General features: G+C 43.3%; 2 protein-coding genes across 3 annotated transcripts in view; both read right to left on the bottom strand.

Annotated features, from left to right (window-relative positions):
- Positions 1–9,043, bottom strand: part of LOC139392696 (ubiquitin-conjugating enzyme E2H (UBC8 homolog, yeast)) — a 28,752-nt gene extending 19,709 nt beyond the window's left edge. Inside the window, exon 1 of one of the 2 annotated variants that reach the window (XM_071140867.1) lies at positions 8,779–9,043. In XM_071140867.1, the coding sequence (XP_070996968.1) occupies positions 8,779–8,831 (53 nt within the window). In that variant the 5' untranslated portion in view covers positions 8,832–9,043. The remainder of the gene's footprint in view (positions 1–8,778) is intronic. The other variant, XM_071140868.1, reaches the window with a different exon arrangement.
- Positions 9,044–9,316: 273 nt separating this feature from the next.
- On the bottom strand, positions 9,317–21,308 carry LOC139393164 (zinc finger, C3HC-type containing 1). Its single transcript, XM_071141562.1, has 10 exons — positions 21,137–21,308; positions 17,087–17,189; positions 16,695–16,845; positions 16,475–16,558; positions 16,135–16,262; positions 15,768–15,916; positions 15,210–15,477; positions 14,804–15,019; positions 14,271–14,486; positions 9,317–13,979 (listed from the first exon to the last, which is right to left on the bottom strand). The coding sequence occupies exons 1-10, from the start codon at positions 21,271–21,273 to the stop codon at positions 13,908–13,910; spliced, it is 1,524 nt and encodes a 507-aa protein (XP_070997663.1). The 5' UTR covers positions 21,274–21,308; the 3' UTR covers positions 9,317–13,907.

Consider the following 21,308-nt stretch of genomic DNA (forward strand, 5'->3'; position numbering starts at 1 on the left):
CTCACATGACGGGTCCACTCTCTGACATAGGGCATTATAGAGAGCGAAAGAAAGTGTTGCCATGTGCCAATGCCAAGCAGGATTACTGAGAGTGACCTCACTACACTGAGTCTAGGAACACAACACAGACTGCCAGTGTAGCATGGCAACAGTCCTCGACCGAGGCCACGGCAACACGAGGAAAAGTAGGGCCGCTCCGAGCGTGATTAAATCTGCTCGCCACCAAACTAAAACTCCCCATAGTACACCGCCAGGAAACTCCACTGACCTGCTACTCTCTCACCCCGCCCTGATCTATCACTTCATCCCCCCTTATTGCTCATTAACTCCTCATTGATGTGTTAGGTGTTGTCGTCCTCCCTCCTCCACTCCCTGGTCTGCCGTGATAAGTGAATGCAGGTGGGGTGGGACTGCTGCAGCCTTCCACCAGCTGTTCCCACTTCCCTTTCCTGCCCTCGCCTCAGGGAAGGGTTTTGTGTTGACTTTTACTCACTGTCCCAACACTCCTCCAACACTGCTCTGGGGCTTCTCAACTGGAGCCCTGTTGTACAGGACAACTCCAGTCTAAGAGACTAGGGCTGCATCCCATGGGGCTTGTGTTAAAGTAGTGCACTATGTAGGGAATAGAGTGAGATTTGGGACACAGTCTAGGGCTTCCCACCACCCATTCAGTAACCCCAAGCCTAAATTGTAACTTGGATGATCGTATAGCTTTTGGCCTAGAATAAACCAAGTTGCCACTTAGTTGTTCTACATTTCTTCCCAATTCAGTATTGAAAAGGAGCAGCAAAATCTGATCCAAAAGAAACCCGTCTAAAACCAACACCGGAGTCAAATAAAACTGGAACGACTGAGGAGAAACATGTCTATTCATCTGAAGGACAGGGTATGACGGCATCTCTCCACAGATACTATTTTCTACAGTACCGGGGGTTTTACATGACCAGATGGTCAGGCACACGTTGATTTTTCTTGTACAAATCCCAAATATACACTACTGTTCAAAAGTTTGGGGTCACTTAGAAATGTCCTTGATTTTGAAAAGCAAATGTTCTGTCCATTAAAATAACATCAAATTGATCAGAAATACAGTGTAGACATTGTTAATGGTGTAAATGACTATTGTAGCTGGAAACTGCTGACTTTTTATGAAATAGCTATATAGGCGTACAGAGGACCATTATCAGCAACCATCATGCCTGTGTTCCAATGGCAAGTTGTGTTAGCTAATCCAAGTTCATTTTGTAAAGGCTAATTGATCATCAGAAAACCCTTCTGCAATTATGTTAGCACAGCTGAAAACTGTTATTCTGATTAAAGAAGCAATAATACTGGCCATCTTAAGACTAGTTGAGTATCTGGAGCATCAGCATTTGTGGGTTCGATTACAGGCTCAAAATGTCCAGAAACAAAGAACTTTCTTCTGAAACTCGTCAGTCTATTATTCTTGCTCTGGGAAATTAAGTCTATTCCATGAGAGAAATTGCCAAGAAACTGAAGATCTGGTACAACGCTGTGTACTACTCCCTTCACAGAGCAGCGCAAACTGGCTCTAACCAGAATAGAAAGGAGTGGGAGGCCCCGGTGCACAACTGAGAAAGAGGACAAGTACATTTAGTGTCTAGTTTGAGAAAGAGATGCCTCAAGTCCTCAACTGGCAGCTTCATTAAATAGTACCCGCAAAACATCAGCCTCAACATCAACAGTGAAGAGGCGACTCTGGGATGCAATGTTCTGTGAAGGGAGTAGTACACAGCGTTGTACAAGATCTTCAGTTTTAACAACATTAACAATGTCTATACATTGTATTTAGAAATAATTTGATGTTATTTTAAATGGGCAACAAAAAAAATGCTTTTCTTTAAAAAACAAGTACTTTTCTAAGTGACCCAACTTTTGAACAGTAGTGTATACCTGGATACGTTTTCAACCAAGGCTGGCAGTGAACTTCCTTCCTCAGCTTTGATGTGAATTGAATATGGCGACCTACAGTAACATATAGGCCCATTCATCTTTCTCTAGCAATAGTAACCTACAGAGGTCAACAAGTTAAGCTCAACAACATTTAAGGGACTGATTTCCCTACTTCCACTGGTCCTTGCATCTCAAAAGAAGTGGATATCAAAGAGCTCATCTTCAAGACACTGGGACGGAGAAACATAATATGGTCTATTTAATTCTGTGCCCTGAGACTAACTGTACATTACACAGCAATCTTACTAACTTGTCATCTAGCCTCAGGCATTCCAATTCTATTTAAATCTCATCTATAACCAACTGCATTTCCCCACTGAGGCATGGGGAGTGAAGTGGAGTACAAGCAGTAGAACGCTGCCATGCTACGTGCTGAAAATGTACTGGTCACCGACTCTACTATGGTACGTGCTGGAGATGTACTGGTCACAGACTCTACTATGGCACGTGCTGAAAATGTAATGGTCACTGACTCTACTATGATACGTGCTGGAGATGTACTGGTCACAGACTCTACTATGGCACGTGCTGGAGATGTACTGATCACAGACTCTACTATGGTACGTGCTGGAGATGTACTGGTCACAGACTCTACTATGCTAAATGGTCACAGACTGTACTTTGGACAGGTCACACGTCTGGATATGGTTAAAAAAACAACATTGAGTAATTAAGGAGAAGTGGATCCCCCTACTTTTGCTCCAGAGGCCCAATTGGCAACATGTTTACAGCAATATACATATATTGGTAATGAAAAATCTCATGGTTCTCTCTTGAACCTCTGCAGCAGAGATAGCCTACTATGGTAAGCAATGTATTTGGAACATCAAATCACTAAATTGCAGTATTGAATCGTGATATATAATTGTGATACATCAGATTTTATTGGATGAAATTATAGCGTATATGATTTGAGACTGCTAGACCAATTGATCCAGCCTTTCCCAGGCGCTCTCTAGCAGCCAGGCCTAGAGAGACATGCCCAGCCTGGTGATAGAGGCCTTGATAGTACCTCCCTGTCCCTGGTGCTACCATCTACCCCTTGGGTTGGGGCTGCCTGTGACAGAGCTACATTACAAAACCACTAAAGGCTAAACCTGTGTGACCCAGAAACAACACTGACTAACAGAACAGTCCTGGGGCACGGACAGCGTTGTGGAACATTCAGATAGAAATATGTTACGATAGAACAAACATGCCACTTTGACATGTAGAATAAGGAATCATGTCAGCTCATGTCATTTCTATCTGCAACAATCTACTAGCCTTCTTTCTTTGGATTACCTGCCATTTAGGGACCTACCTTCTGCAACAACATAACATGTTTACCACAGCACAGGATCGTGTCTGGGAACAGAGAGAGCTAGCTAGATCAGTGAGCTACACTACGGTACAGACACTTTCCAGGGCCTAGCTCTCTCTCTTTGTCTCCTCTCTCGTGTGAAATCCCCACCACTGCAGGAATAATGACTCCCTCCCTGAGTGAGCACTCCACACCGCTCTCCCCCTCACTAGATCAACTATCTATTTACAGAGCATTGTGCCACGTACGATCAAACAACCAAACCAGGCATCCATCCATAAGCAGGCAGGCTTGTGATTGCATTACTTTGAATGGAGAGGGCTGAGAAAAACAAAACGCCAGGCGATTGCTTAAAGAGTGCTGCTCACTGTAGCTAAGAATAAAGGAGACGTGGACAGAGAGAAGACGTCTTTCGCAGCTTGTTGTGGGGTGGATACGGCTGTAGCTAGCAGCAGCCTACTGTCGGGGGGGCTGGAAAGGGAGTGAAATTAATCATTGCACAAAAACACACACGACAGGGGCTGCTTTTAGTAAGCTGATCCAGGGAGAGCCACAGAGAGAGATCCCCATCACCCGATACAGTCCAGGGAAGTGGAGTGTTGATAGGATTGATTACTGTTCACATTAACTTCACTCTCATTCAACTTCTATTTAACCAGCTGATGGGCTATGGAGCAGGCTGTAATAAGGTAACATTGCTATTCCAGAGAATGATTAACATGTAACCTAGTGTTTCAAACCGTTGGACAGGACAAGCCATGTACACGTAACAGCAACAGCAGCAACAACAGCAGCAGCAACAGCAGCAAATGTTGGGAGACAAAGACAGGAACTTGAGTCCATCTGTTCTTCTGAGACAACTCAGCCATGCGTGCAGGAAGCCTTTACAGTTAGCGCTGTGGGATTACAGAGGGCCTCAAATCTCCCACTGTCACACAGGCCCTGATCCAAGACCCTGGAAAACACAGCCCGTCACTCAAGTCTGGGCCCCTGCTATAGAACCCTGAAACAGATTTACGAATCGTAACGAAGACCGTTACAAACATTGACCAATGCGAAAACAAGACGGTAGGCTGCGTGGGTCTAATGTTTGAAAGTGTGAAACAGCATCACAAATGTAATAATACAGCAGAGTAAATATGACATACTATTATACCCATTAGGCCTTTCTCATTGTCCCCACTGATTCAACAGGAGCCTTTTCTCCTTGTCTGTCACCAAACAAAACCACTGGCTCCTTCCCTACAGTGTGCCAGCAATCTAGTTAGTGCAGGCCTGTAACAAAGGGGCAGTGCAGTGAAGGACCTGTTCAATGTGGCATCACATGGACTGACACAGCAGCAGAGGGAGGGGCGGGGGTCACACGGTTCCTGTAAGGGCAGACAAAGGCGTGCTGATGAGGGCCGGATGTCAGACAAGGGGGCACAACGGGGCCAAACCCGGGACAGCTAAAGCCCAGGATTGGTATTCCACTCAGTGACTGCCTGATTGACTCATTGCTTGGGATGTGTGTTCGGTGGAATGGGACACACACACAGTCTAACAAGAAGGGAAGCGTTCCTGCCAGGCCAACCCTTCTCTCCCTCACTTCTGGGGTGTCACTTCAGCAAAGACACAATGTAACACATGCACACAGACCACCTCACCCAATGGACCCCTTCCCCCACGCACAAAAAGATGCTGAGTTGAGTGACGGACCTTGAGGCAGGCGACTCCAGGAATGATGACGGATAACTCAGGCCAGCGAAGCATGTGAAAACACAGCCCCAGGCTCCCATAGCACAGCCTCCCTGAAGATTCACTGGCTGTCCGACATGCTTCAGAGAACCGCTATCCAATCACTTATTATGGGCTTTCAGTTGGGGATTCAGGCCCTATCCAGCCCAGCCTGAGAGAGGTTTAACATTAAACAACAATGTCTGGTTATGAATATCCATAATAATAAAAAAATCCATGTCCTGATTAACTCTCAAGTGAGGAAAATGTGTCACTGACTCAGTAAAACACAACATGCACAACATCAGAACAAATGACGTAAGGAAGAAGTTCCCTACATGTTTAAGGGCACCTTCAGAAAAGTTCTTCCCTTGTTGGGACTGCGAGTACAACTTCAAATCAAAGTTTATTTGTCACGTGTGCCGAATACAACAGGTGTAGACCTTACAGTGAAATGCTCTAACCAATAGTGCAAAAAAGGAGTTAGGTAAGTAAAGAAATAAAACAGTAAAAAGACAGGCTATATACAGTAGCGAGGCAATAAAAGTAGCGAGGCTACATACAGACACCGGTTAGTCAGGCTGATTGAGATAGTATGTACATGTAGATATGGTTAGTGACTATGCATATATAATGAACAAAGAGTAGCAGTAGCGTAAGAGAGGGGTTGGTGGGTGGCGGGACACAATGCAGATAGCCCGCTTAGCCAATGTAGTATGTACATGAATGTATAGTTAAAGTGACTATGCATAAATGATAAACAGAGTAGCAGCAGTGTAAAAAGTATTTTAAACCAGTTTGTAGTCATTCCGTATAGCGACAGTGATATAGATAATAGCCCATTGTACTCAGTTGGTTGTGAAGTCCTGGGGGCTTCCAGTTCAACAGCCAGGGTAAATTACAGAATAATGAGACTCTCTCAGGTCCTCACGAGCACCACTTCCTACACAAGTGCACCTTCACAGATCAATGCAAAGCCTACATGTTGAAAAGATGCCTATCCAGTGAAGTACTGACCAAGCGGGTGAAAGAGGAGTGAGGACACAGGGTTAGGCTTATTCCCACTACACGAGATGCTGAGAATGAAAAATACCGGTCAACCAGTACAGTATGTCACCAATTAACTGGAAATATTCAAGCAGTCAGTGTAACTTAGCTATAACAGTCCTATATAAAAGTAGATAGTAGTGGATTTATGTAGTAGATTACAGGTATTTCATGTTGCAGGGATTACTGATGCAAGATCCATTGCCACTCAGACAGCAAGCTTTGATGTGGTGTGAGTGATCAAGAGGGAGACTGAAAGAGGGAAAGAGAGAAACAGAAGAGATGGAGACAGAAGAGGGAGTGCACCTACAGCAGCAGGAAGTGTAACAAGACATTCCATAACTGTACTGGGACTATTTCATTCAATCTGAAGGACAGACCTGACCTATTGCATGTTATCGAGGTAGGTGCCAACGACACAGGCAGATCCCTATTTTGTTTTCTGACTTAGGAAGAGTTTCAAACCCTATGCTACACGGCCAGGTCATTCTGACATGAAGTCCCTATTGAGCTTGCTCCAGATTTTTACGCTCTCTTGTGCCACAGCAAATTAAGCGTGTGGTTCGTTCTCGGAGTCAGTCAGCCCCATGAGAAGTCCCTCTCCAAAGCCGGTGTTAGTTTCAGGTTTTGGTTACATGGGGGAGGCTGTGGTGATCTGGAGCACAGAGAGAAGACTGTGCTGTGCTGCCTACTGCAGGGACACACTCCACACAAAACAGCTGCGCAGTGTCCCTGACCCCAACCCTGCTAATACACAAACAAGGACAACTCAAGCGTAGATGGAGGTGCACACAAGCGTGCCATACATGCACACAAATAGCATTTTTTCTTGAACATATGCCCCACACACAAATGCAGTTGCTAGCAAGGAGCACTTATACAAATGCCTTAGGGAGGACGGCACAATAAATAAGCCAGTGAGTAGCAGGCAGGCAGAATTCAGCATGATGGAACTCTGAGGATTTGGTTTGAAAACAGCAAAGTAGGCCTAGCGATAGAAGTGACCACTCTCCACATTTAACTCCGGCAACTACACCCAATGATAAAATAAAAAGGCAAAAGTAGGCTAAAAGCTTAACTGGAGCTACAAAAGGTTCAGCAGCAAGTATTGACAAAGAAGCATTTTTACCCTACTCAAAACAAGAAAAAACTGCCTTTGTTCAACAACTTTTTCCCTGCAGCACTTGCTTTTGTGACTCTCAGCGGAGGAAGGGCTTAGTCTTGTTTGTGGTTTTCTCCAACCCCCTCCTCCTACCCCATATTTGAACAAGAACTGAGGTCACTCAATCAGCTGTTCCTAGTCCCACCCTCTACTGGTTTCCGGGTAGTAACAGACCGACCCAATCATTAAACTCCACTGCAGGGCACACTGGGGACAAAAACAAAACTTGTTCTCCCCCCTCCTGAATCTCGCAGGGAACTTCAATAGGCCTAGAATATTTTTCAATAACTTTGCACTGCATTTAAGCATATACAAAGAAAATTAACTTAAAAAACTGTTTTGTAAATGGGAGTCCTGTTGCCTTTGTTCATTTCTTTGTAGATGTATAGAGGCAGAAAAGGATCTATAACAAAATGGGAACTCTCGAGCTGAGCTATTGTTGAATGCAAAAGTAAAGAATTTGACAGCGCACAGCACAGGTCCATGAAGCCCCACAAACCTAGATGGTTAAGCTGTAGTTCTCTAGCCAATGGTTCTGTAGTGGTTATCGAAATAAGAGAATAACATTTTCTGCAAACTATTCTATTCCGCAATGCAGCCATGTTATGATAGATACAAATCCAATGTCTGCCTACCTAACAGCTAATCAAATAAACAGATTGGTATTTTCGTGATAGATAAAAGTAATTCATAGTTTAATGGAAAAGAACAAAATAGCTAGCTATACTTCGAAGACGACCAAATCTCTACGAGCGAGCCCTCGCGTTAAGTTTGTCGTCGAGAAATAAAGCAGTTTTCGTGTCGTAGCGTTATGTAAACAAACGTGATAAGTCAACCTGAAAATGGGATAAAAAGTACTTTTGCGAATAGCCTTCATGACCGCAGGCGTGGGCTTGAGTCTTAATGTTCGTCATTTCGGTTCATAATATATACAATATATAAAAATCGTGAAGTTGAAATTGCATCTTCCACTAGGTAAGTTAAGGTAGCTAGGTCAACTCGAGCAAAACAACAGGATGTCCTTTTGTGTAACGATAGCTAGCTAGCAGGACAACATTTTTTTAATATGGGTTTATTAGCTACTGTAACCACGTCAAAAATACTGAGCTTTGGCTGGTTTGAAAAACAAATTAACGTTTCAACATTTTAAATGGTTTTAAAACAAGATAGCTAAAGCTAACTAGCAGGTAATTAACAACAAACTTGGCAACACATTCTATCAGTCTCTGTGCCTAGTCTGGTTAATTAGCTAACGTTAGCTAGACATCATAGCTAACTGTGGCATGTAATTCATCAAGGTAACGTTAGCTAGCTACCTAAGCCAAGTTATCTACTGTAACGTTAGCTAGCATTAGAAATACACTTTTTTTTATATATACATAGTTAACGTTATTGCCATTAAACGTGAGCAATAATCAATGCTATTAATGTATTACACAAACTATGCATTTCAAGCAGCTGTCATTACTAGCCATCTGTAGAAAGATGGAAAACCACAGAAAAAATATCGCTAGCTAAATAGTGTAGAACGTTAGCAGCTAGCTTGAATTCTGTTGTTTATGTTCTGAAAGGATACAGTTTCACCACGTCAGTATCCATTCGCCTTTTACCCGGACTTGGAGACGACATTTTTATATTCCACTGTTGAACACCAAGTCGTAAAGTGATGGCAGCTCAAACGTCTAGCTGTATTATCCCAAAGTTTACATTTGCTTTCGTCGCAAATGCGTATAACGAAATATTTCCACGTCCTCTACTCTATCTGCAGCAACGTATACCCCTTCTCTCTCGCTGCTGAGCTCTCACTGTCCTGAAGCTTCTGCTATCCCTCCGCCGACTGCGTCATATACACGAGACAAAAAACGTCAACATAAATGGCAAAATTGTGTTAGTAGTCTTTACAGACTTACCAACGTAAAAATGTTTGATGGACAAGCTGCCACATAGCTAAGCTATTATTTTGACCATAGACTGAGATTTTAATATGAAAATAAAGTGTTTGCTTTAAAAAAAAAAGTGGTAATGGCACTCTTAATTCTCTCTCTCCCCCTGCTAGAACCCCCCCCCCTTCTAATTTCCTTAATTTGGTGGCTAGAGTAAAATACTTTCTGTGGTACAGAGTAAAATACTTTACTTTGAACAACCGAAATTAATAATGAATGTATGTGTGTTATATTAAACATAGAGGAGAGAGTAAAATGTTGGCAAGCAATAAACATTTCAGAACAACTATGGCTGAATTATTATCCTTACACTTTAAAAAATATTAGTCGAATAAGACATGGGAGAGATGAATTCATAGACCTAATGCAAATCAGTAGCGGATTTAGGTACGGGCGACATCTTGCCAGAGGCGGCACGGGGCGCCCCTAGTGCGGGCGCCCCAAGAGCGCTGATGGGGGTTCGCCCAGAGCGCCATACAAGCTAGAACCGCCACATACACTTGAAACAAATAGCCAAAACGAAAACTGCAGACAAAAAATGCTTTTTGCTACTAAGATCAGAGAAATGTAGGCTAGACTGACAACGGAGTGAAGAGCAGAAATCTTGACTAGCAAGCAAGTTGCAGCAATGAAGTACTCGAAGGAGGGGAGGGGTGGGGTGTGTGTGTGGGGGGGGTAGAATTCTGCAGGGAGAGATTTTCGGCACAACACCATTCTCACAAGGAGTATTCCATTACCTACCGTCTTTCCACACAGCCCAGTGCAAACTGCACATCACGTAGTCCACCCGCAACCCAAATCCAGCCACACACACACAGAGAGAGCCTACTCATCAATCGCAAGGTCAAAGGCGCTGCAGAGGCAAAAGAAAATACCAAAATAGAGCAGAGGGCCTCATTAATCACTGTGCTTCTCCAGTTCAGTGTAAGTGTGTGAGGGGGAGCAACCAGAGAGTTGGTATCAAAACCTATCCGTTGTGCCCTTGAGCAAGGCACTTAACCCCCCACAAGAACAGGCCCCTTCTCCAAAATCTGTATATGTACAGTACCAGTCAAAAGTTTGGCCACACCTACTCATTCAAGGGTTTTTCTTAATTTTAACTATTTTCTACATTGTAGAATAATAGTGAATACATCCAAACTAGGACACATATGAAATAATGTAGTAACCAAAAAAGTGTTAAACAAATACAAATATATTTTATATTTCAGATTCTAAAAAAGTAACATGGCAGCTTTGCACACACTTGGCATTCTTTCAACCAGCTTCATGAGGTAGTCACATGGAATGCATTTCAATTAAAAGGTGTGCCTTGATAAAAGTTAATTTGTGGAATTTTGTTTGAGCCAATCAGTTGTGTTGTGACATGGTAGGGGTGGTATACAGAAGGAAGCCCTATTTGGTAAAAGACCAAGTCCATATTATGGCAAGAGCAGCTCAAATAAGCAAAGAGAAATGACAGTCCAACATTACTTTAAGACATGAAGGTCAGTCAATCTGGAAAACGTTGAAACTTTGAAAGTTTCTTCAAGTGCAGTTGCAAAAACCATCAAGCGCTATGATGAAACTGGCTCTCATGAGGACCGCCACAGGAAGACCCAGTTACTTTCGCTGCAGAGGATGAGTTCATTAGAGTTACCAGCCTCAGAAATCAGCAATTAACTGCACCTCCGATTGCAGCCCAAATAAATGCTTCAGAGTTCAAGTAACAGACACATCAACTGTTCAGAGGAGACTGTCAGAATCTGTTCTTCAGGGTCAAATTACTGCAAAGAAACCACTAACAGGACACCATTAAGAAGAAAGACTTGCTTGGGCCAAGAAACATGAGCAATGGACATTAGACCAGTGGAAATTTGAGTCCAAATTTGAGATTTTTGTTTCCAACCACCGTGTCTTTGTGAGACACAGAGTAGGTGAATGGATGATCTCCACGTGTGTGGTTCCCACTATGAAGCATGTAGGTGGTGTGATGGTGCTCTGCTGCTGACACTGTCAGTGATTTATTTAGAATTCAAGGCACACTTAACCAGCATTGATACCATAGAATTCTGCAGCAATACACCATCCCATCTGGTTTGCGCTTAGTGGGACGATCATTTGTTTTTCAACAGGACAATGACCCAAAACACACCCCCAGGCTGTGTAAGGGCTATTTGACCAATAAGGAGAGTAATGGAGTGCTGCATGAGATTACCTGGCCTCCACAATCCCCCAACCTCAACCCAGTTGAGATGGTTTGGGATGAGTTGGACCACAGAGTGAAGGAAAAGCAGCCAACAAGTGCTCAGCATGTGGAAACTGCTTCAAGACCGTTGGAAAAGCATTCCAGATGACTACTTCATGAAGCTGGTTGAGAGAATGCCAAGAGTGTGCAAAGCTGTCAAGGTAAAGGGTGGCTACTTTGAAGAATCTCAAATATAAAATATATTTTGATTTGTTTAACACTTTTTTAGTTACTACATTATTCCATATGTGTTATTTCATAGTTTGATGTCTTCACTATTATTCTACAATGTAGGAATGGTATAAATAAAGAAAAACCCTTGAATGAGTAGGCGTGTCCAAACTTTTGCCTGGTACTGTATGTCTTTCGGAGGGGTTGGGTTAAAAGTGGAAATCCAATTTCAGTAAGTCCTTGTGTGTAATTGAGCAATGAAGTGATCTTAATTAAATGGGTGTTTGAATATAAAAGATTGCATTGATCCGCTTGTCAGATTCCTCATCCATCAAATCGTGAATATCTTAAGTTGCTTCGTGCTTCTACATCTGCATTGCTTGCTGTTTGGGGTTTTAGGCTGTGTTTCTGTACAGCACTTTGAGATTCCAACTGATGTAAGAAGGGCTTTATAAATACATTTGATTTGATTTACATATTTTGGAGTTCAGGAATATATTAGTTTCAGGGACACGTCCTTCTCTGTGGGATTGCTTCCAGTTCAGACAGATTCTCCCCCATCATGTGGTATATTTGTTTGACTCCCCTTCCCTCCCCCAGCGGTGAATGCACAGATGTTGGGTGGCAACTGGCAACAACATAGGATACAGATGGGACCTAACCAAGAGAGTTCTTTCTGAGCAAGACCAAGGCTATAAATGCAATGATGTATCAAGGACAAACTCAGTTAGCTGCTGCTCTCATAACAGCCATGTTTTTCTTCTCTAACTGCTTTCTTTTTCTAATATATTACCATTGGTTGTGTAAGTCAGACTAATAGGCTAGATATTACGCCTCAACCTGAGTAGCATTACTAGTACTAAGCTTGACTGATTCTAAGATGTGAAGGAAAAAACTGCACATGTTGTCTGGTTTTAAATGAGAGCAGACAAAATGGCCACCAGGGAGGACCCTGAAATGAAACTCTTCACTGCCACTGTAATGGATAATGGGCTGACCTTGAGTACCTCAGTGTGGAACCACAGGACAGCCCGGGAAGAGTTAGGGCTATTGTGTAGGTCATAGACGCTGCTGTGAGAAGACTAAGGGCCACTCAAAACCATGGCCTGTATCCTCAAAGCATATCAGAGTAGGAGTGCTGGTCTAGAATCAGTTGTGCTTTTTAGATCATAACTGACAAGATTATACAGGCAGATCCTAGATCAGCACTCAGATGCTATGTGGATACAGGCCCAGATCCAAGCTCCGTTCTCCAAACTACTTATTAAGACCACATTTACTGGAACAGTGCCGGCGACATGTTCTCTTCTGAAGTCACATTTGAATTTGTCATTAGTTTATCCTTCCACAACAAATTGGATATGCTGTGGGAACACATGAAGATAAAAATGCAGAGTAAAAATAAACATGCAGAAAGAGGAACATTTTATTAAATCCTCTTAGGAGAGTAAAAGCACATGCACAGTAGAAGGGACTGCATTGGCTAAGAAAACCACAAAGGCAAATGGAATGAAAGACTAAATCAATGTTCTCCCCAAACATCCTCTGACTTCTACGGCAAATGATTTGTTCTACCTGGGTTAACATCTACAATTAAAACATTTCCCCCTCCCTCCCTTTAGCACTTTAGACTTGCAAACTAACACAACCAAAAAGCTTTTTCAAAGTTTCTAAAAATATTTGTGTAACAAAATTGCAAAAAAATGTAGTACGCCTAAAGTTTAGAAATCCTATATCTACGTCTTTATATTCTCTGGAAAAAAAACAGCACTGAAAAAAAACGACTTCCTCACAGCTTTTAGGGTAAAAAACTTCTACATGACTGAGTATACTCTTTGAAGATAATACATTTGACTTTTTTTCCAGTGTAAGCCAGATGGCTCTTTCTCACGGGGTAGATTTCAGAGTCCTTGTCCCTCATATATGCCATAGACACACGACAGGACAAGAGCACATGTGGTCTTCATAGGAGGTAAAACAAACGAGGCAAGGCGCAGGTCTGAGACCAGGCAGTGTCCGTGTGCCATTGCATTCTGTGGGTTCTAAGTTTAGTGTAAAGTCAACCCACTTTTAAAAAACTGCATTCAGAACAGAATTTCCTTGGTGGGCAATGTCTGTGAAGAACTCATCACTTTCGAACCATGCAGCCGGGCAACATTCCAAAGTTCATTGGCAAAACCATCCTCATCTGTACTTCAATTCATATCACCCCCCCCCATGATTGTAAACCTGACTTAACGGATGGGAGAAACACACGGATATGAAACCACTGTCAGTGCAACTAGTACAGTACAGCATACCACAGGGAAGAATATCAATGGAGAATGTCACGATGATCCTGTCTCTGGGGTGGAGAGGAAGACCTTACTGAGATGGGGAAGATACCTGCCACTGACGGAAGATAGCAAACACTCTTTTAGACTTGTCATGTGGACCCTGGAGGAAAGAGGGAACAGAAGTGTTAGAAATGGAAGCTTGCTCATATAGCAGAGGTATGACCAAATGCTGAAACTGTAACAATGCAATATACATTTCTCCATTGTCATAATAGTACGCCATTTTTGCAGACGCTTTTATCCAGAGTGACTTACATCCTTTTAAGCTTACATTTTCGTAGGGGTGCTCCCAGCAGGAATCAAACCCACAATGCTGGAATTGTTAGAGCCTTGCTCAACCAAGTGAGACACAGGACCACCATTTTACCACATCCAGGTTTTTGATTCTCACCTGTAGGGGACTGGCTGCCTTGTTTGGGCTGAAGTGCTTCTTCATGGGGAGGAGGAGAGTGAGTGCAGCCTTCCAGCCCTGCTGGTGCTCTCCGTCTTGGCCCAGCAGGGGTACACCACCAGTGGGCTGGGTGTTCTCCTTGCCTACATTCACCCAGGGGCACCAGTCTCTGTGCTGGGCTAGTGGGTCAAACACACTCCTATGCAGGGGGCCATCCTGAAAACAAGAGCATGGAGAAAGTCAACAGGCGACTGTTGCATAGCTTGTGGCATGCACCGGAGTAGGGTGAAGTTAGATGCTGCTCATGGGTCAGTTTAGTAGTTTAACTTCACCTTGAAGTGCATTCCCCTCCCCCATGCACCCAGTGGCCAAGATCAGTTAGAACAAGGCAGACATTTTTAGGTAAGGGTGGTGTTAAAATAGATGATAGATTTGTCTGTATTATATCTGCTACAGAGTACACACACACACACACATCCCAGGTCTGGACAATCCAGACACACCTGGTGCAAACACAGAGAGTAAAGACTTACAGGGCTACTGGCTGAGGAGAGGCAAATGCGTTTGGGGTTGCGTTGGGGGCTGGAGCCCCCCGAAGCAGTCCCCTCGCTCCCTGTCCCCTCCCCCTGGCCTCGGCCCCCGGTCATGGGCCTCTTCCCCCTGGGCAGAGGGCCAAGCTGCTCCTCGCTGGGGCTGGGAGAGTCCCTGCTGCGGGTGCGGACCACCATGGGGGACGGATTGCCCACAGGCTGCCAAGACACAATCAACAGAGAACAACTTTAACAAACAGATCCATGACTAGAGGTATGAGAGTCCATGTTACAACATTATGAAAGCTACAAAGAACCGAGAAACTGGAGAAACAGGTTTGCTAGAACTTCCAACTCCCACCTTCACCTATTTGTCCAGTTCAAGTGGCCTGCCTTGCCTGAGACCTACCTGTTCTGAGCCTCTGGTCTTGTCCTGGCTCCGCAGCCCCCTGCGGTAGGGAGTAGGAGAAGGTGAGGGCGAGGTGGGAGTCTTCCTGTCCCCCTGGGCCTCGGGTGCAGGCAGGGGTGTAGATGACGTCGGGGTGGTGGGGGACTTTGGGACGTCTCCCTCTACCTCTTTTCCCGTTCCCTCCATCTGGTGGAAGTTCCACAGACCCACTTTGCGCATGCAGAAGGAGCAGGTGAGGAGGGGTAGGCTCGTGGCGTGCAGAGCTGGGCTGCAAAAACAGCAAGAGGAGAAGGTGGAAACAAACCTATTAATATAACATGAATACAGAGGGGAAGAAAAAAAAGAGTTGAGTTAATATGCTAAGCTGCTTTTTGCTTTCCAAAATGAAAAGTTAAGACAAGAAAATGTTTTTAACTTTCCTACATGGAGATGCCAATTCAATAAAGGCTTTTAAGTGCCACAATCTGGTAAGAGTGATATGTGGTATTTTTCTAATGTTACAATGTTTTGTCTCAACATTTTTTGTCAATAAAAAGGAGATTGTGAGCCTTGTCTAACCTTCCAGTCCAGCCACAGAGGGCCACGATGCAGGCAGCCACCTGGACAGACAGGGCATCAGAGGTGGACTTCAGAGGGGACCTGCCCTGCTTCTTCTGTTCATCCTCAATCAACTGCAGTAGAGTGCTAATCACATCCTCCGTCAAAGACTGCAGGGAAACAAAGTGGTGAGATGGGAGGGATTGTCTTTGTGCAAAGGATAATGGATCTTAATGCAAGAAGCCATGTGGGGAAAAAGCTGAACTGCATTCCCAAACCAAGGGTTCATAGATAGACCTCCACAAGGGGAAGGGGCTAGTATCTGGACAGAGCCCATCTTTCTATAGGTGATTCATTGCTGTGTAGGAACATGGCTCCCCTCCCTCACCATGGTTTTAAGCTGTTCTGGCTTCATGGCAGGTAGCTGCTGCTCCAGGAGACAGGTGGTGTGAAAGCGCACCAGGAAAGCACTGAGCAGCACTGATGGCTCGTTCGCCGGGACAAGCCAGAACCGGTCTAAAATGGCAATACAACATCACGGTCAGGTTCAGTAAGGTACACAACAGAAATTTTAAAAATGACTGTTTCTTATTGGACGTCCATGTAGTCCCTCCCTGTTTCAGTACATCCATACAATTTATTTATTTTGTTGCCTAATGAACACAGACAATGGTACCCACCTCCAATCAACAAGAAGATTAATTAATTAATTAAAAGTTTTGCATTACCTGGGCATGGAAAGTCTGGCCATGGACAAAACTTCTCATGCTGTGTCTGTAGTTGTCTAGTTATCTCTGCTATCCGGGAATCATCTATGGTGAGGAAAGAAGTAGTATTTAGCTACAACTTAATGACAACATTCTGTGTTTTAAACAATAACAAAGGCTTTTGCAATAATGGTTGAATGTTCAGCAGAGGGTGTGAAACCAGTTGCTCTGCTCTGCTCACATTTCTGGAAGTCCAGGGTTGGTTGTAGTGATGCACAGAGGAAAGCCTGGCAACTTGAACATTTCAACATGTCACATCCCACGTTGATCCAGCCATAGCTGGCACACTTCAGGGGGGAGAGAGTCCGGGGCTTTCCTGCCCATCTCAGACAGTGCTCCCGCTAAGGAAACCTTTTTACACAGGAAGTTTACACAGCACACTAGATATTATCATAATGAGCATTATGATTAAATAAATGTGAAAAGTTATTTTCTTGATGAAAAATGTGAAAAGGGGAATGTAGGCAATGTTATTAGTGTGTAAAAGACAACACAGTACTACTCAAAAGGTTATTCACACAACTCTTTGGCAGTATAACATGTAATGTCACAGCGTGGATGCAGAAAGGATATAGAGTAGGACTCCACTCTTGTGAAAAAGGCTTCTTTGTTAGACGCTTCACAAGGAACTTGACTGTTGCCGTTTGGTGCCACCTTATCCAGCTCCCCCTGAACACTGAAATTCACAAGAAGAAAAAAACATGTCACAGAAGGAATTTGCATTAGCTATAGTTATAGGGCTAAACAAACATTAATCAAATACAACAATTCGTATAGGGTACTTAAAAAATGTTATGTATGATATTCTGTGTCGCACACAAGTCAGCAACATCTTATGTACACAGTGTACCAACCATAGAATTAGGAATTAGAATACTAGAATGGTCATGGACCTTCTTATGATGGATAAAGGTCAGCCATTTTGGTCAGGGAGTTGGTCAACCATGGTATGCCAGTGCTGTCATAACATAGTGTAAATTATAAACTGTGGGTGGTTCGAGCCCTGAATGCTGATTGTCACAGATCATCATTGTAAAAGGTTTAAACACTGTTTCCCAGGCTTGTTCAATGAACCATAAACAATTAATGAACATGCACCTGTGGAACGGTCGTTAAGACACAAACAGCTTACAGACGGTAGGCAATTAAGGTGACATCTATGAAAATTTAGGACACTAAAGAGTCCTTTCTATTGACTCTGAAAAACACCAAAAGAAAGATGCCCAGGGTCCCTGCTCATCTGCGTGAACGTGCCTTAGGCATGCTGCAAGGAGGCATGAGGACTGCAGATGTGGCCAGGGCAATAAATTGCAATGTCCGTACTGTGAGACGCCTAAGACAGCGCTACAGAGAGACAGGACGGACAGTAGATCGTCCTCGCAGTGGCAGACCACGTGTAACAACACCTGCACAGGATCGGTACATCCGAACATCACACCTGCGGGACTGGTACAGGATGGCAACAACAACTGCCCGAGTTACACCAGGAATGCAGAATCCCTCCATCAGTGCTCAGACTGTTCCCAATAGGCTGAGAGAGGCTGGACTGAGTGCTTGTAGGGCTGTTGTAAGGCAGGTCCTCACCTGACATCACCGGCAACAACGTTGCTTATGGGCACAAACCCACCATCGCAGGACCGGAAAAAAGTGCTCTTCACTGACGAGTCGCGTTTTGTCTCATCAGGGGTGATGGTCGGATTCGCGTTTATCATCAAAGGAATGAGCGTTTCCAGAGTACAGGCCTCAGTGTGAGGGATCGATTTGAAGGTGGAGGGTCCGTCATGGCCTGGGGCAGTGTGTCACAGCATCATTGGACTGAGCTTGTTGTCATTGCAGGCAGTCTCAATGCTGTGCGTTACAGGGAAGACATCCTCCTCCATCATGTGGTACCCTTCCTACAGACTCATCCTGACATGACCCTCCCGCATGACAATGCCACCAGCCATACTGCTTGTTCTGTGCGTGATTTCCTGCAAGACAGGAATGTCAGTGTTCTGCCATGGCCAGTGAAGAGCCCGGATCTTAATCCCATTGAGCACGTCTGTGACCTGTTGGATCGGAGGGTGAGGGCTAGGGCCATTCCCCCCCAGAAATGTCCGGGCACTTGCAGGTGCCTTGGTGGAAGAGTGGGGTAACATCTCACAGCAAGAACTGGCAAATCTGGTACAGTCCATGAGGAGATGCACTGCAGTACTTAATTCAGCTGGTGGCCAGACCAGATACGGACTATTTATTTTGATTTGGACCCCCCCTTTGTTCAGGGACACATTCCATTTCTGTTAGTCACATGTCTGTGGAACTTGTCTAGTTTGTCTGTTGTTGAATCTTGTTATGTCTATACAAATATTTACACATGTTAAGTTTGCTGAAAATAAACTCAGTTGACAGTGAGAGGACGCTCCTTTTTTTTTGCTGAGTTTACCATACCACCTCAGGACTTATTGCTTAATTATACCATGGCATCATTGAAAACTTGTTTCTAATTGGCTTGAAGGGCATTATTTCCTTATAATGTACAGTATATTTGTATGGTAGAATTCAATGGCCATAGGTCATGTTTACATGTTTTGTTTGAGCTGCTTTTGAACGCAAAAGTCAACTTGAAAACAGTATTGGTATTGTTGAATTTGATTTTCATAATAGCAAGCTAGGACTGATGGTTTGGTTAGCTAAACTAGAAAGTCTGTCTGTTTCGTGTCGTGGAAATTCTAACCAATAAGGAGAGACTGTTATTTCTTCAAACAATTATACCTTAATATCGATTCATTTTTGCAATAATGGAGCTGGTCAACGACCACCAAGAAGTGATCGTTGAGAGTCCGAATAATACATAAATGCAAGGGGTTTATATAAAAACCCCAAAACTGCTTAGTCATGGTTGGTTCCACCCATCCCCAGCAGCCCGGGGGATCATAAGCTACCTTATTATCTTCTTGTGCCTATGTGTATTGGTAGTGTGAGATCATAGAGCACAAACAAGTGATAACAGCAGTTCCGTTTCTCCTTTCAGTTCAAGCTAGCCTCTGTTCTCTTCATATCTCCACACAGCTGTGCCCTTGGAAGATAGTAAAAGAAAAAGGATAGACTCAAGAACTGTGGTCACTCTTGTCTTACGCTGTGTGACCAAGTTACTCAGAAGCAAAGCTAACAGGTTATTCCGTCCCTCAAGTTCTCTCTGTCCCGTAGTCTCCAAGAAAGTCCTTGACTACACACCTAAACCAGCTGAGGGGAATGAATGTGTAAGAGAGGAGCCAACCCTCTACAGAAGCACAGCATTAGTCATGAATATCTCTCACTATTTGTTAAGCATATAGTTGTTAACTGTTAATATTCAACAAATCAGGTAAATAAGTAATTTCTCTCACATTGGTTACCACGGCAACTAGTGTAGCTATCTAGTAACCTTGCTAGCTACTTCAGTGGATGTTTAACACATTTCTAGTGGCAAATGTGTTAATTATAGCCATGGTATATAAGGGATAATCAATTCGGGGCTGTATGCGTTCTCTGGAAAATAATGCCACTCCGCTAGAACATCGTTAAACACACCTTCCACATCCTTTATTATTTTCAATAGAAAATATAGCCCCTTGTTGATCATCCCTATCATAATGCGTTTATCTGCACTGTACGTTTGTTAGCTAGCTAGCCAGATAGTTTTAGAGGTATGATACCATAAATTGTTTTAATTAACTGCCAATATGCCAACATTCCATTCAAACAATGCAGTCAATCCACAGCCAGACACTGGCTGACATTAGTTGATGATAGGACTTAGACAAGTTGTAAATGCAACACGCACTGATATTGTATCATAAAATAGCACTCACATCTTTCCAAGAAAACAAACAATTAGATATTTATGATGGTCTGTTTACATATATTTTAGAGGACATTTATACAGAACATTGGTATAAAACCTGTATAAACTATTAAATGATGTGACAATATTTTACGTTACACAATTTCTGATATAACACATACCTTACTTTTATTTTCCTGCATAAGTAAAATTAGGACTATGCCTCTACTGCAGTTCATTCCAATTACACTGGTTTGGATTTCTCCCTGACCAATATGGATGCCATTTTCACCTCATGCTGGTACTTCGAGGGTTATGACATAGCCACTCCAGTAATTTGATAGTTACAAACCCTAATTTATAAACACACATGTGGACCCATGTGAGCAATCAAATATGGTATAAAAACAACAACATATAACCAAGTTCATACTCGAAGACATTGCATGTTACTACAGTGGCGCATGCAGCAGCTACTATGAAAACAATACTGCAATTAAATGTCTTGATCATTTGTGATTATTATTTACATTGCATATATGATTGACCGTTTACGTAACATAGCCAGCTATAATGGCTAGACAGTATTGTAAAATAACAAAACAAACACAAATTAGCTGTCGAGTAAAAAAAGGCATAAAAAAAACCTGTCTCGATAAAGTGTGCATCTTGCTTGCTAATGTAATGCAACATGTGGAAACTAGATCCGTAACTGGGTATCTAGTTAGCTAGCCAGCCACAGTAAGCTAGCTAGCAAACTAGCTAACTAGTTAACGTTAGGTCCCTAAAAAATAGCATTCGTTAATTCTCCAAAAACTTACCCAGTTGATCTGTTTTCATCCGACAACACACCTGCGTTGAGAAGTTCACGAACTTTCTCTGGAGATGCTAAAACAGATTTTAATTGTCTGTTAGGAGAATTGTCAAGACGATTTCCACGACTGCCAAGGGCCGCCATGATCGGTCGGTGCTAGATGCTAAATCTTCCCCCCT

This window comes from Oncorhynchus clarkii, chromosome 33, assembly GCF_045791955.1.
Source record: "Oncorhynchus clarkii lewisi isolate Uvic-CL-2024 chromosome 33, UVic_Ocla_1.0, whole genome shotgun sequence".
In the NCBI taxonomy this organism is placed as follows: Eukaryota; Metazoa; Chordata; class Actinopteri; order Salmoniformes; family Salmonidae; genus Oncorhynchus; species Oncorhynchus clarkii.

Bases quoted from the DNA above. Each gene is read 5' to 3' on its own strand.
- LOC139393164 (XM_071141562.1), bottom strand. From the start codon at position 21,273: ATGGCGGCCCTTGGCAGTCGTGGAAATCGTCTTGACAATTCTCCTAAC. The intron at 16,559-16,694 runs GTGAGCAGAGCA...TCCTCACCATAG, and splicing joins AACCCTGGACTTCCAGAAAT to ATGATTCCCGGATAGCAGAG. The intron at 14,487-14,803 runs GTAAGTCTTTAC...TCTTGTTTTCAG, and splicing joins TCTCCTCAGCCAGTAGCCCT to GATGGCCCCCTGCATAGGAG.